The sequence below is a fragment of the Salvia hispanica genome, chromosome 4 (genome assembly GCF_023119035.1).
Source record: "Salvia hispanica cultivar TCC Black 2014 chromosome 4, UniMelb_Shisp_WGS_1.0, whole genome shotgun sequence".
Classification (NCBI taxonomy): Eukaryota; Viridiplantae; Streptophyta; class Magnoliopsida; order Lamiales; family Lamiaceae; genus Salvia; species Salvia hispanica.
In genome coordinates this window covers 12,651,738-12,664,621 of record NC_062968.1, presented here as the reverse complement: position 1 = coordinate 12,664,621, position 12,884 = coordinate 12,651,738, and the positions used below count along the sequence as shown (strand labels likewise).

The following is a 12,884-nucleotide window of genomic DNA, read 5'->3' as shown; positions in this document are numbered from 1 at the left end:
CGATGGTAATTAGCTCCACTAAAGTCAAGCTAGCAGCCGGCGTGTTTTTCATGTGGCTGATTTTGAGCAATATTTTTCTCCCTTTTAGATTTATGAAGAAGGTGAATTTTTTTCTACTACATATGTTTTTCCTTTTAGCTTCACCTTGGAAGGAAACCTATTTATCTTTCAATTAACAATGCAAGAGATTCTTCAATTTCAGTCTAGTCTGAGGAAAAGGTGGGGAAAAAAATGAGGGAGACGTTCTCTTCTAGGCCGTTTCCCACATATACTAGGGTAGCCTTACACCATGTTTTTATCAGCAACCACTTGATCCAATCCAACCATCCATTTTTAAAATTTTTAATTAATTTATACTTCTTCCACATCATCTTCCACATCAGTAATATTCAGCCAACCCAACCACGTATTTTTTGTTGATTTATCAATGAACACCCAATCCAACAACATCAATATATATTTATTTTTATATTATTTTGTAATAATAATATTAATTATTTTAAAGTTTATAAAAAACACAATAAATAACAAACTAAAAATTATAAAAATAAACAAATAAAAAAACAAATTACAATAATTAAAATACAAAATTAAAAATTCATAACTGGTGCAAAACTATAACATAGGAAACTAAAAAATACTCCATGAAATTGTATCAAAGAAGGATTATGGGAGGAGAAAAATATTTCTTTTATGCAGAACTATAACAAATGTGGTCTCTATTTATAGATGATGAAAATTATAAAATTTGGTACTCTCTTCGTCCCATAATAAATGTCACACTTTTGTTTTGAGTTTGTCCTATAAACTAAAGAGTAAAAATTTCATACTCATTCCATACCAAGTGGCATGATTATGTGGTATACCTCACCACTAATTTAGTGACAAATGGAAGTAAAGTGCCACATATATTTAACTCCAATATACTAAACTAACGGCTCCGGTAATTCATTTATGGAAAGTAGCAATCCTAGTATTAAATATGGAATGTCTATAACCTAGAATTTGATACTACAATATCTCCCTTATAATATAAAAATATTTTTATGTGTACTGCATAATTTTCGGTCTCATCATACAACAGAGAAGAAATCATCTCCACTTCTTCATCCCTTTTGAATTCCATGGGTAAGTTTTCCTCCATTATCTTTATATGGTGTATGTATGTGTTGTTTGACTATACAGATAGTGGAATATGTTATTATAACTATTTTGTAATGTGTTTTTGAAAATACTCATTCTTGATTTTACAATTCACGTTCTTCTATTACTCATAATTTCATTTTAATTGCATAATGATAAGATAGTGAATCCTTAATTTGAATTTATTAACATATAGTAGTATTTTTAATTGCGTGAATTTATATTGAATTATACATATTTTTTCTATGACAGAAATTCCATCTGATTCCTACGTGCGTATTGTGGAGACTGAATTTGTATTTAAACGTGGAATGACTTTTACAAATGAAGAAGAGGCGTATCATGCCTATAATGCATATGCCTTCAGCAAGGGATTCGGAATTCGTAAAGGTAAGAAATTTTATAATCGTAAAAACGAGCTTCGAGGATGCACGTTTTTGTGCTGTTGTGAGGGATACTCAGAATTTTCCCCCTCCGATGATAGAAAAACTGAAAGGTCACTAAAAAGATGTGGGTGTGTGGCTCGTATTAGATTTCATATAGAAGGAGGTGTTTGGGAAGTGGTCGAATTCAATGATTTTCATAATCATCCTTTTGTTGAGGATAATCAAAAGCATTTGATTAGATCGTGTCAAAAGATTACAGAAACGAAGGGATGCATTCTTAACACCATGGTAGAATCTGGGATTAAAGCCACAAAAGCTTATTCTTACCTAACAAATGAAGCGGGTGGAGCACAAAATGTTGGTTTTACTCTTCAGGATGCTAGAAATTTTTTACAGTCAAAGAGGATGAACTTAATAAGTGCAGGAGATTGTCAAAGTCTTTTGAAGCATTTACAGTCTTTACAAGCTTCCGGAAGTAATCTATTCTACTCGTTCCAAGTAGATGACCAAAATAGAATGACTAATTTTTTCTGGTGCGATGGTGCTTCACGAATAGATTATGATTGTTTTGGTGATGTTGTTGTATTTGATACGACGTATCGTACAAACAAGTACAACATGGTGTGTGCGCCTTTTGTGGGGGTTAATAATCATTGGAAGAATGTTTTATTTGGTTGTGCTTTTATGCTAGATGAGACAATAACCTCATTTATTTGGATTTTTGAGACGTCCATGGAGGCAATGGGAGGCAAGGCACCTAAAACAATTTTCACTGATCAAGATAGTGCAATGGCCAATGCTATTGGCAAGGTTTTCCCAAACAGTGTTCATCGGTTATGTGTTTGGCATATCTCTAAAAATGCCACCCAACATATTTCGCATCTTCTTTCGGATTCTCGATTTAAGGCAAAATTCAATAAAATCATGTATGAAGTTGAAATGGAGAATGAGATGGAGCAGCTTTGGAGAGATCTATGTGAAGAATGGAATATTGGGGAAAATAGGTGGTTGTGTAATTTGTACTCGTTGCGTCATAAATGGTGCCCCGCATTTAACCGTGCTAGTTTTTCGGCCGGCATAAGATCTACACAGAGAAGTGAAAGCACGAATAATGTTTTCAAACATTTGTCTTGTAAGACAATGACATTAACCGAGTTTGTTAATCACTATGAGAAGCAAGCAGAAAAGATGCGTGATAATCAAGTGGCCGATGATTTCGAATGTACTCGAGGGGTGCCAAGAGTCAGTGTGGATTGTGGTATTTTGAGGCAAGCGGAACAAGTGTATACTTTGAAGATATTCAAAAAATTTCAAGCCGAGTATTTTCAAGGATTGTCATGGCATGTGACAAGTTCTAAGCATGAAGGCGGAGTTTACACTTACACCTTGAGGAGGGAATTAGGTCATGCAGAGCATTCTGTAAGTTTTGATTCAAATAATGTTATCATCTCATGTACATGCAGGTTATTTGATTTATTGGGGTGGTTATGTTGCCATGCATTGACGGTAATGAATAATCATTTGAATATGACTACTATTCCTATGCAATACATACTAAAGAGGTGGACGAAAAGTGCAAGACGAGAATTTCTTCATGATGACGGTGGTTCATGCTCCTTCAATTTGACAATGTCAAAAACTTATCATCTGAAGGAGTTGATGCGTCAATCTTTTGACGTCATGAGCTTAAGTGTAAATGACGTTGAAACCATTAAAATTGCAAAAAGGAAACTCCATGAGCTTGATGTTGAGATTAGAAACTATGCCTCCTCGGTTTCTAAGAGCGAAAACCACACCATGAGAAATCAGGATAATGATGTCCCTCAACATGCTTCAACTCAGATTCTTGATCCTCTTAGAAGAAAGTCAAAGGGGATGACAAATACTCGACTGAAAAGTGCTATAGAGAAGCGAAAGAAGGGAAATTCTTCGAAAGGAAAAAAACATTTGCCGCCATTTCATGGCATGACTCCCATAGAGCAAGCGCCAATATTGAATACGGATTTTCACGTGAATCCAAGCCACCAAACCATGGTATGTATGTCTAAAAGTTATGCATATTAGCTTATGCATAAATATATTATATATATCTATATGAATATATCATATTTGAGTTCTTTGTTGGTGTAAAAATTTGTAGGGTCTGTCATCTAATATGATGTCGATTCAACATGTTAATGCACAACCTTTCTCATATACTTCATTATTGAGTCAGGTATATTTCACACTCAAAAGATGATATATTACCCTATTTTCTTATGTGCTTCATTTGTAACTAGATATACATTATTTTTGCTTTGTAGGGTTACCAAGGTGTTCCAAGTGTACCTCAAATCATGTTTCCGAGTGACTGTCCCCCTTGATTTTATCTCAAGTTGAGAAAAGTATTTTGGATTGGAGAAATTTTTAGGTATCGTTGCTAGAACGCGAAGAAATACTTTTGAAGAGATTTTTGTGATAGCTTTATATTTGAACAAGGAGTAGTATTTTTATTTCTTTTGTTTATGAAAATGGGAGACATATTATGTACTAGTTATCGACTAAGTTTCATAAGGTTATACTTTTCGGTGATCTTTAAGTTATTCTATTTGAAAATACAATATTTTATTTTTAAATTTTGATTTTCTTATTTATAAAATTTCTTAATTTTTTACTTGATAATAATTGAAAATTAGTATAATTTGTTACTGCTAAGTTATAGTCATAAATTTTATTTCTATAATTTTTTTGTATATATAAATATAAAACAAAGACAAATATTCTTACCTATCAAATCCTAAAATATCACTACTATCAAACAATTATAACATGAAAATTATGTAATAGTATGATTAATATTTTTTGGATAAAATATTATTATTATATTGAAGTATATTTTACGCCAATTCTAGAATGTTAAAAGAGAGATACTGAAGTATCAAATTTATAAATTTTTATATTATAAGGGAGATATTGTAGTATCAAATTCTAGGTTATAGACATTCCATATTTAATACTAGGATTGCTACTTTCCATAAATGAATTACCGGAGCCGTTAGTTTAGTATATTGGAGTTAAATATATGTGGCACTTTACTTCCATTTGTCACTAAATTAGTGGTGAGGTATACCACATAATCATGCCACTTGGTATGGAATGAGTATGGAATTTTTACTCATAAACTATATCACATTTCATTTTTTGAAAAAAGCTCTTCACATTAATATAATACTCTCTCCGTCCAATAAAAATAAGTGCGCTTTCCATTTTTGTTTGTCCCACAAAAATAAGTGCATTTCATTTTTGGAAAGTTATATCGATTTAATAATATAGGTCTCACTATCCACTAATACTACTTTAACTATCATTTTCTTCACTTTCTTACTTTACTGCCGTTCTGCTTTCTTTCTTATTTTATCAATTTTTTTAATAAGATGGAAGAATATATTTTTCTCTATCCACTTGAAACAAGTAACATCCTTTCTTTCTTATTTTATCAATTTTTTTTAATAGGATGGAAGAGTATATTTTTCTCAATCCACTTGACACACGTGACATCCGCTAAAATCAGCATTTTACTGTTGGGCTAAGGGTTTCTCAAGTTCTATACCATAATCAAACTTGTCGGACTTGAAATTTGAAAAACGTGTTGGGTGATGATTTGAAGGTACAAGTCCGCCCCCTATCCTTCGTTTTCTCCATACACCGCCTTTGTTTTAACCTTGTTTTTCTCAAGTCGTTTTGATTCCGCTCATACCCTAATTCAGATTTTTCTCTCCACAAGTCACCATCATATTCGATCACCAGGTAGCTTATTTTTTGCTTACTGTTACTAACCTGCTTCGGATTTAACTGTATTATATGTGTATTTGGGTTCTATGCACACCTCTTGCTATTTATCCATGATTATATTTTGAACTATGCGCTTCTGGTCAATTTCTGAGTTTATGGATTGCGATTTTGTTTTATGATGTGGAATTAGGTCTTTTAAACTTCGTTTGCCAATTCTGATATTATGAATGTTCGCAAATTGAGTTGATGAGCGACTGATTATTTTTATTTGAGGGGTTTGGAATTGGAAGAAATTGTATAATTTGATTCATTGATGGACATTGTTGGCTTTTCCCCCTATGTTCGTTTACTTGGGGAATATCTGTCGTGTCTAATATGTATGACCCTTTTTCCCCATACACAGATGGCGGATAAGCTCCTAACAAGTGAGGCAATAGCTCTTACAGAGAAGAAAATGGATATGTCATTAGGTGTGCATTTTAGTCGTACTTATGTTATATGCTTACTGGCCATGGTTTCATTGTTGCATTCCCTTATTTTGTTCCGTTTAACTTCAGATGACATCATCAAAATGTCCAAGACTCGTGCTGTGAAGCCGAACAAACACAGAGTTTCTGTAAGACCCATTATTTGACACTTCTGTTTGAAGTATTTTCCTTTTTATTAATCTTTTCTGAAACAAATGGTTTCAATACGTACAGAATAAGGGTCAGAAATCGTTCAACAATGCTTCCCAAGATAAAGGTTTGAAAGTCAAAAGGTTTATGGACACAAGAACTTCCCTCAGACAGGTATGGCAAGTAACTATCAGAATCTACTTATGGTACTGTGTTAGATTTGTATTATCTCTAAGTGTTGAAACCTCATCCGTCCTGCATGAGTTTTTATGGAGTGTGGTGGAGGAAGGACTGGTGTGGGCTGCAGTTGGTTAACATAAACTGTAATTTGTCTGGTTTATGACCATTTTCTGTTCTCTTCTGACAGGGTGCCCTTGCTCAGAGGAGGTCAAACTTTCAGGGAAATCACTTCCCTTTGGCATCTGAAGCTGCTAAAAAGGCTGCTGTTGCTCCTATTCGAAGCAGAGCTTCAAATTGGAGCAGGCCATTCAATGTTAATAAATCAAGGTAAACAATTGTTTATGCGCATCTATATTTCTAAATTATGGACTGTTTCAATTTCTTATAACATGTGTTGATGGGGTTAATTCCTTTTCTGCTTTGATGCAGGTAATTGGTGGCTCTTCTTGGGACTTTCCATGAACTCCACTTGTCTATTTCACAGAGCATGTTGATGTTGTCTTTCGTTTAGTTGGATGATGGATTAATCTGGGCGCTTTTACATCTGTTGTTGAAACATGGCTACTCAATCTTATTGAGTATCATCCTGGGAGTTGGCATTTGGGTGCATCATGTGTGGGATGGTTTAACTGATTTTTGTTGGCCATTTGTTGCCAAAGAAATGATACTTTGGTCTGATATAAGTGAAGCATACTTATTTGTTTGTGGAAGTTAAGAGTAAATGGAGCCGTAGACTGTTTGCTATGGTGTGCTAATATCATAAATTGGCCCTGCTTGATATTTCTCCTACAAATGTATATTCATGTTGTTGTTGACTAGATTTATTTGGGGCCGGGGGTGTACAAAATGTTAATTGGAGGATCTTTCAGTTCTAGTTGTGGCATTCTAGACTCATAAAATCTTCTGAAGGTCTGTCTTCTTAGATGATTGCTCCAGAATTTCATAACCTCTGATGGGTATTTGGCCAAGCCTGTATGGTTTTAGGGGGATAATTAAGTGGATATGCTCTCTCATGGTTTGGGCACCTCTTGTGTTCTACGGATTCTGCCCTGGACAGTTTCAGCCTCTGCTCTATATTTTGATGGTTAGAGGAGTGAATTGGGTGGCATCTCTTACTTTCTTTGTTTAACAAAGGGTTGTTCAGACCAGCATTGTGATGTGAACCAGCTTGTTTTGGAATAAGTGTTTTGGGCTAGTGGTGCGAATAAGTGTTTAGAGGCCTTTAGGGCAGCATTGTTGGTTGGAATAAGTGGTTTGGGCTAGTGATGCGGACCAGCTTGTTTTGTTTGTGATCTTTGCCTGCTAAAGGGACACCTGCAGCTTCCTTGGTTTTCTACATAATAATTGGCTATCCGAAACCCAATTAAGATTATGGTGTTTCTGGGGGTTGTTCACTGTGTGGCCCAAGGTTAATTATGTTTCAATGAACCAGGGAACACTTTTTTCATGCTCTCTGAAGAAGGGGGTTCTTTCCATCAGTCTTGGCCATAACCCGTTACTGAATTTTTGTTGTGTATAAGACTTATAAGTTGATAATGAGCATCAGATAAGTCCAGGTGTATCTTATTTTATCCTTACTGGGTACAGTGTCATATAGAATAAAAAAGGAATGATGAAGATAACAAGCCTCTGATACGGCCCACAGTATATCTTACATTATCCTCGCTGATTATGAAGTAGTTTAAAAGAGATCTACACGTTGGTCATGTTGCTTCTCGATCGTGGTTGATTGATCACATAAGCTGAGGGATCATTCTGACTCTTGATGCATTGTTTCTGGAAAATGTTGTAGCCTGCATTTTACGTATACTCTTATTTGATTTTGCTATGTTATGTTTTTGCAGGACTGGGGCCTCGACTTTCAAGAATAATGCTGCAACTGGATCTGGCTTCATTGTGAAGGTATGTGTACCCCCCTTCATTTTAACACTGAACATTCTATGCTTCCATTTTCAGTCACTATATCTATTTCTTCTTTTGATCTTTTTCTATGATTTCCATAAAAAGAATTCTTGTTAAGTTTACGAATTGAGATGCATAAAGTTGTGTAGTTAGGATGCTGACTATCGGATGATAGTTACTTCAAAGTAGAATGATAAATGCAACACAATGAGAAGGCTCTGCTGAGCTTTTGTAGCGATTTTGATTAATCTGTTGTTACTATTTATTTGCAGAAACCACAACAAAAACCAGCGCAGCAAGCCTCTCTGAGCCCCAAACAGAAGCCTCAAACCTTGGACTCGCTATTTGCTAACATGAAAGAAGAAAGAATGAGGGTCTTGTCTCGACAGAGTAACGACTCAAGAAGAAAGGGAAGGAGCCAGCTCGGAGTGCCATGGGCGAGAGGATATTATAACCAACACTAGTAGCTCCTAGATTGCTTTAGAGACGTATAGTTGGTTAGCCTGATGTTTTTTTGTGAAGCTAAGGCTTTTACTTGGGATATATACATACTAAAACGGAGTGCTCGCTCTTATCCAAATTTTCCCGCCTAGAAATATCTAATCTAGCAATTTTTGTACAAAAATTAAAATTTCGTTGTAATGTTCCTCTGCTCTAGAAATCAATTCAGGGGGGGGGGGGTTGCATGCAATTTTTACATGCAAATTTTATTTTTGAGATTGGCAGCGTATGAAACGATCCAATTATAAATCTGTATAAGTGAGGGCAGAGGGCTCCATCATTAAAGATGGAAACTGTTTTGCAGATTAACAAATAATCAATATAATGATTTAACAATCCAATTCTCGATTAATGCAGCAATTGTCTCCATACATTATCCTGTTGCAATTTGAACTATTCCTTAATTTAATTCTAGTAAGGGATCAATAAAATGCCAACACAAACGTATTTATAATCTCATATAGTAATTTAGGTTGGATCTGAGCATATGAAATGTGGAGGGGGTGTAGCTCATATGGTAGAGCGCTCGCTTCGCATGCGAGAGGCACGGGGTTCGATTCCCCGCACCTCCATTTTTCATACCCTCATCTATAACCATTTTATTACCCTTTTCTCCAATTTTACCCTGTTCAAAGTTCAAACTGCCATACACATCTCATATTTTTACCAACATGTATATGTTTCTATAAAAGTGTGGGTATCTCTAGTGATTTGCAATTGAGCTTGTCGACGATGATGGGAGTACTTATTGGCAGTAGAGATACACTTTCTATTTGCCATTTTAACAAAGTGAACGGAAGGAATAAGTACTCCCACACTTCAATTTGTTAAATTTTTTTCTCGTAAATAATATTCCTTCCGTTCACCAATAAACTTTCTATTTGCCATTTTCATCTGTCTAGGTCAACCAATAAACTTTCTATTTGCATTTTTATTATTTTTGATAATGGACTCCACATTCAATTAACTTTATTTCACGCCTATCTCATTATAAAACTAATATATAAAAATATGACATCTATTAATCTTTTCAAATCACTTTCTCCTAATACACTTTTTAAAATTCATGCCAGCAAATGTGCCCTTGCATTGATGGACAAGAGAAGTAGGAGTATTATCTATGAATAATTTATTTATACTCCTTCCGTCCCAAGATAAGCGACTCACATTTCTTTTTGGGACTTCCAAGATAATAAGTCATTTTCTTTTTTGGTATCTTCTCTCTTACTTTTTTTCTCTACTTTATTAACTCTCTTACTTTTTCTCTCTACTTTATTAACTCTCTTACTTTATTCACTTCCACTTTAGTAATAAAACCTCATTTTCTTAAATTTCGTGCCAAAAAATTTGTGCTCACTTATCTTGGGACGGAGAGGATCTCGTAATTCGAGGGAGTGGAGACAAATGAGTACTCCATATAGGTAGTGATTGTCAACCCCACCACCACCACCACCTAAATTGGGTCCACATCTTTTGACCATTCTCCTTCTTATAGCTCAAATACGTTGGCATAAATTATATTGATAGGACCTTTTTCCTCTTTATCAGATGAAAATGGAGCTTATAATAACCACCATTGGCATTTTATCAATGTGGGGCAATAGAAATGTGCGTATATTCCCGCTTTTTCCACCTCAAAACATGAATTAGTTAATGGCTTAATGCGGGAAACCTTTTCTGTTTATATTTTCAAATGCTAATCCCGAAGAGGAACAAAACCCAGATTTCTCGCTTCTCCGTTTCCTAAACTAATAATTTCCATATGAAATCCAAAACAAGTGATCTACTATAATTAATTAATTAGCAAAAAAAAAAAAAGAAACTAACAGTGGAAACCCAAGACAGATCCATCACTGACAGAAACCGAAACCCTGCAGTCCGCGCGGGCCCCCACGTGATGATTAAACAAATGCAAAACCCGAACCCGGCCCGTCAGCTCCATCCTCGACTCCACCTCCATACTCGGCCCGACCCGCAAACGACTGGACGTAGTGGGCGAAGGCGGAAACGACCCGAACCCTGGCCCGGCCCCGATCTCTGGCTGCTGCTGCTGCTCGACCGGAAACGACTGGACGGAGAATGTGGCAGCCATGTACTGCGTCTGGGCGGCGGCGATCTTGCCGGCGGGGATGAACATGAAGCCCACCTGGCGGCCAGCGTGGAGGAGCTGGATGGAGCTGTCGTAGTGGGCGAAGGCGGCGCGGTTGGGATTGGTGACAGTGGCGTATTGGGAGAAGGTGAAGGAGACGGTGGAGTTGGAGTTGGAGAGGGAGAATGCGGGGAGAGTCACGGCGTTGACAGTCAGGGAGGGGTCCTTGGGCTTGAATATTGTGAGGTAGACGATGCAGGCGATGATGATGAGGAAGATGAGGAAGATGGTGGCTACGATGCACGAAGCCAGGTTGGTGCGGCCGCTGGGCCGCTTGTGGAGTGGAGGGGGCGGTTTGGCCATTGGAGATGCAGATTTAGAGAAAGGGAGGGTTTGGGAGTGTGAAATGCCAAATGTGGGTGTGTGTGTTTTTTGTTGGGTTGCTTTTTGAGTGTTTTTTTGTCACTGATGACCTTAGGTTTTGTCATTGGCTGTATTCACATTGGATACTGGTTTTATTACTCAATTTCAACCCAATAATTTGTTACTTTGACAGTTTTGAATAGGAGTGGTCGATATCAAAATTTTCATCAATAACATAAAAAAAAAAAAAAAAAGTGGTGTTCACCTAGCACAAAATTCCGAGCACCAATATATGCTAGGAATTTTCCGAGCACACGAGCCTGGTTGTCGGAATGTTAAAGAAAATGTGTACATTCCGAGCATGATCAGCGTACTAGGAATACCTATTGCAAATTTCAGATCAGATCTGCATCCCACTTCTCTCATTTTACTTCTTTCATTTTCATATCTTCAATCTTTTCCTAAATTTTTTCAATCTTAGCCTGTTATTTCTTCGAATCAAAGTAGTCTCTTTGCTTGTAGCCACCTCGCCTCGTTATCTTTCTGTTATCTAAAAGTATAATTTTTATTTATTAGTTATTCTCTCTAACTTCTATGTTAATTAATTGAAAATATTATTATATTTGTTTCAATTTATATTAATTTTATGCAGTAGGATAGTAAAATGGATAAGTTACTTTGATTTATTTTTGGATCCAATGACGAATATACTGTGGATCTATCCATGAAAATGTTACATTAGCTAATTATCATAAATTGCCCATGAAGCTCAGCAAATTATAGATGCATTTCCGATATATATTGCCAACATAAAGTATAAGGTGAACTATATATAGAGAGTTCATTCAGTATTTATCAAAAGGATTTTCTGCTTAATAAATCTATAAAAAATCAAGTAAACTATCAATATTTAAATTAATCCATGTTTACATAGATAATAGACAAGCATGTACCTCTACCATATTGAACAAGCATGTGCGATAATGAGGTGATTATATACTTACTCTTGTAATTGACAATCTAATCTTATTTTTTCAAAGGGCAGCTGTTTTTTTATTCTATGCCAAACTTCTCAAGATAAGTGATGCACTTTTTATTAGCACTATAAATACCTGTAAGTATACAGAGTAGGAATAGTATAGCTAAAGGTCAGTACCGGATATCGATCACGGGGAAAACAAACATAGACTGGCTATCCTCTACTAACTCAATTACTATCTGGAGAATATGTCGCAAAAAGAGGATCTACTTTGATGAAGCTTGAGGGTGTATTTATAGGGGGAAAATCACCTCTCACCTAGAAGGAAAAGATCTGCACAATATGATAAATCTTGGAGAGAAATCTAGGTTAAATCTGCTTCGCCGCTTTTCGTGGCGGGCCGCCGCACTTCGGCCGGCGGTCGCCAGACTTCGATCCAGACTCTCTGAATCGTTTGTGTCGATCGCCACACTTCCTCCGGCGGTCGTCGGGCATGGCTTCGTTTCATGCACAGAATTTCTGAGGCGGACCGCTGCAGAGTGATGGTCGTCGGGCGCCGCCTGGAACTCCAGATTTACAGACTTCGCGTTTTGACTCCCTTTTTCGGCTCAAATATGCACATTTCTCACAGAACACGTCAAAATACTAAAATGTATAAAATATGCAAATAATGGACATGTAATGCGATTTTGACATTAAAAACGGACTAAATAATGGCCTTAAAACAGTGCGAAATCCGAGCGTATCAATAAGAAACTTGACAATTTTAATAACTTAAAATAATGTTTTTGTTCAAGTAATGGCCTTAACTTAAAAGTGCAACACAATTTAAATTGTTTTACTTAAGTGCTAACACACACATCATGTGCGCTTGATTATAATTTTGATGATCAATAGTGTAATTTTTATTTGTTAATTTATTGAAAATATTATTATATTTGTTTTGATTTATA

General features: G+C 36.0%; 3 protein-coding genes and 1 non-coding gene across 5 annotated transcripts; 3 read left to right on the top strand and 1 right to left on the bottom strand.

Moving 5' to 3' along the window:
- The first annotated feature begins 1,454 nt into the window (after positions 1–1,454).
- LOC125220384 (protein FAR1-RELATED SEQUENCE 5-like) lies at positions 1,455–3,892 on the top strand. Its single transcript, XM_048122553.1, has 3 exons — positions 1,455–3,563; positions 3,670–3,744; positions 3,833–3,892. The coding sequence occupies exons 1-3, from the start codon at positions 1,455–1,457 to the stop codon at positions 3,890–3,892; spliced, it is 2,244 nt and encodes a 747-aa protein (XP_047978510.1).
- A 1,178-nt stretch (positions 3,893–5,070) lies between these two features.
- On the top strand, positions 5,071–8,573 carry LOC125224118. Of its 2 annotated transcripts, XM_048127467.1 has the most exons (8): positions 5,071–5,175; positions 5,276–5,315; positions 5,704–5,770; positions 5,858–5,916; positions 6,002–6,091; positions 6,285–6,424; positions 7,942–7,999; positions 8,272–8,573. In XM_048127467.1, the coding sequence occupies exons 3-8, from the start codon at positions 5,704–5,706 to the stop codon at positions 8,461–8,463; spliced, it is 606 nt and encodes a 201-aa protein (XP_047983424.1). In that variant the 5' UTR covers positions 5,071–5,175; positions 5,276–5,315; the 3' UTR covers positions 8,464–8,573. The 2 variants fall into 2 exon arrangements, with proteins under 2 accessions (XP_047983424.1, XP_047983426.1); XM_048127469.1 differs by lacking the exon at positions 5,071–5,175 and having other exon boundaries at positions 5,176–5,315.
- Positions 8,574–8,999: 426 nt separating this feature from the next.
- On the top strand, positions 9,000–9,072 carry TRNAA-CGC. The gene has a single exon. It is a non-coding gene; the product is annotated as a tRNA-Ala (tRNA).
- Positions 9,073–10,162: 1,090 nt separating this feature from the next.
- LOC125224410 lies at positions 10,163–11,047 on the bottom strand. Its single transcript, XM_048127806.1, has one exon. The coding sequence runs from the start codon at positions 10,950–10,952 to the stop codon at positions 10,323–10,325; it is 630 nt and encodes a 209-aa protein (XP_047983763.1). The 5' UTR covers positions 10,953–11,047; the 3' UTR covers positions 10,163–10,322.
- Between the last annotated feature and the right edge of the window lie 1,837 nt (positions 11,048–12,884).

Bases quoted from the DNA above. Each gene is read 5' to 3' on its own strand.
- LOC125220384 (XM_048122553.1), top strand. From the start codon at position 1,455: ATGACTTTTACAAATGAAGAAGAGGCGTATCATGCCTATAATGCATAT. The intron at 3,564-3,669 runs GTATGTATGTCT...AAAAATTTGTAG, and splicing joins ATCCAAGCCACCAAACCATG to GGTCTGTCATCTAATATGAT. The intron at 3,745-3,832 runs GTATATTTCACA...TTTGCTTTGTAG, and splicing joins ATACTTCATTATTGAGTCAG to GGTTACCAAGGTGTTCCAAG.
- LOC125224410 (XM_048127806.1), bottom strand. From the start codon at position 10,952: ATGGCCAAACCGCCCCCTCCACTCCACAAGCGGCCCAGCGGCCGCACC.
- LOC125224118 (XM_048127467.1), top strand. From the start codon at position 5,704: ATGGCGGATAAGCTCCTAACAAGTGAGGCAATAGCTCTTACAGAGAAG. The intron at 5,917-6,001 runs GTAAGACCCATT...CAATACGTACAG, and splicing joins CGAACAAACACAGAGTTTCT to AATAAGGGTCAGAAATCGTT. The intron at 6,092-6,284 runs GTATGGCAAGTA...CTCTTCTGACAG, and splicing joins CAAGAACTTCCCTCAGACAG to GGTGCCCTTGCTCAGAGGAG.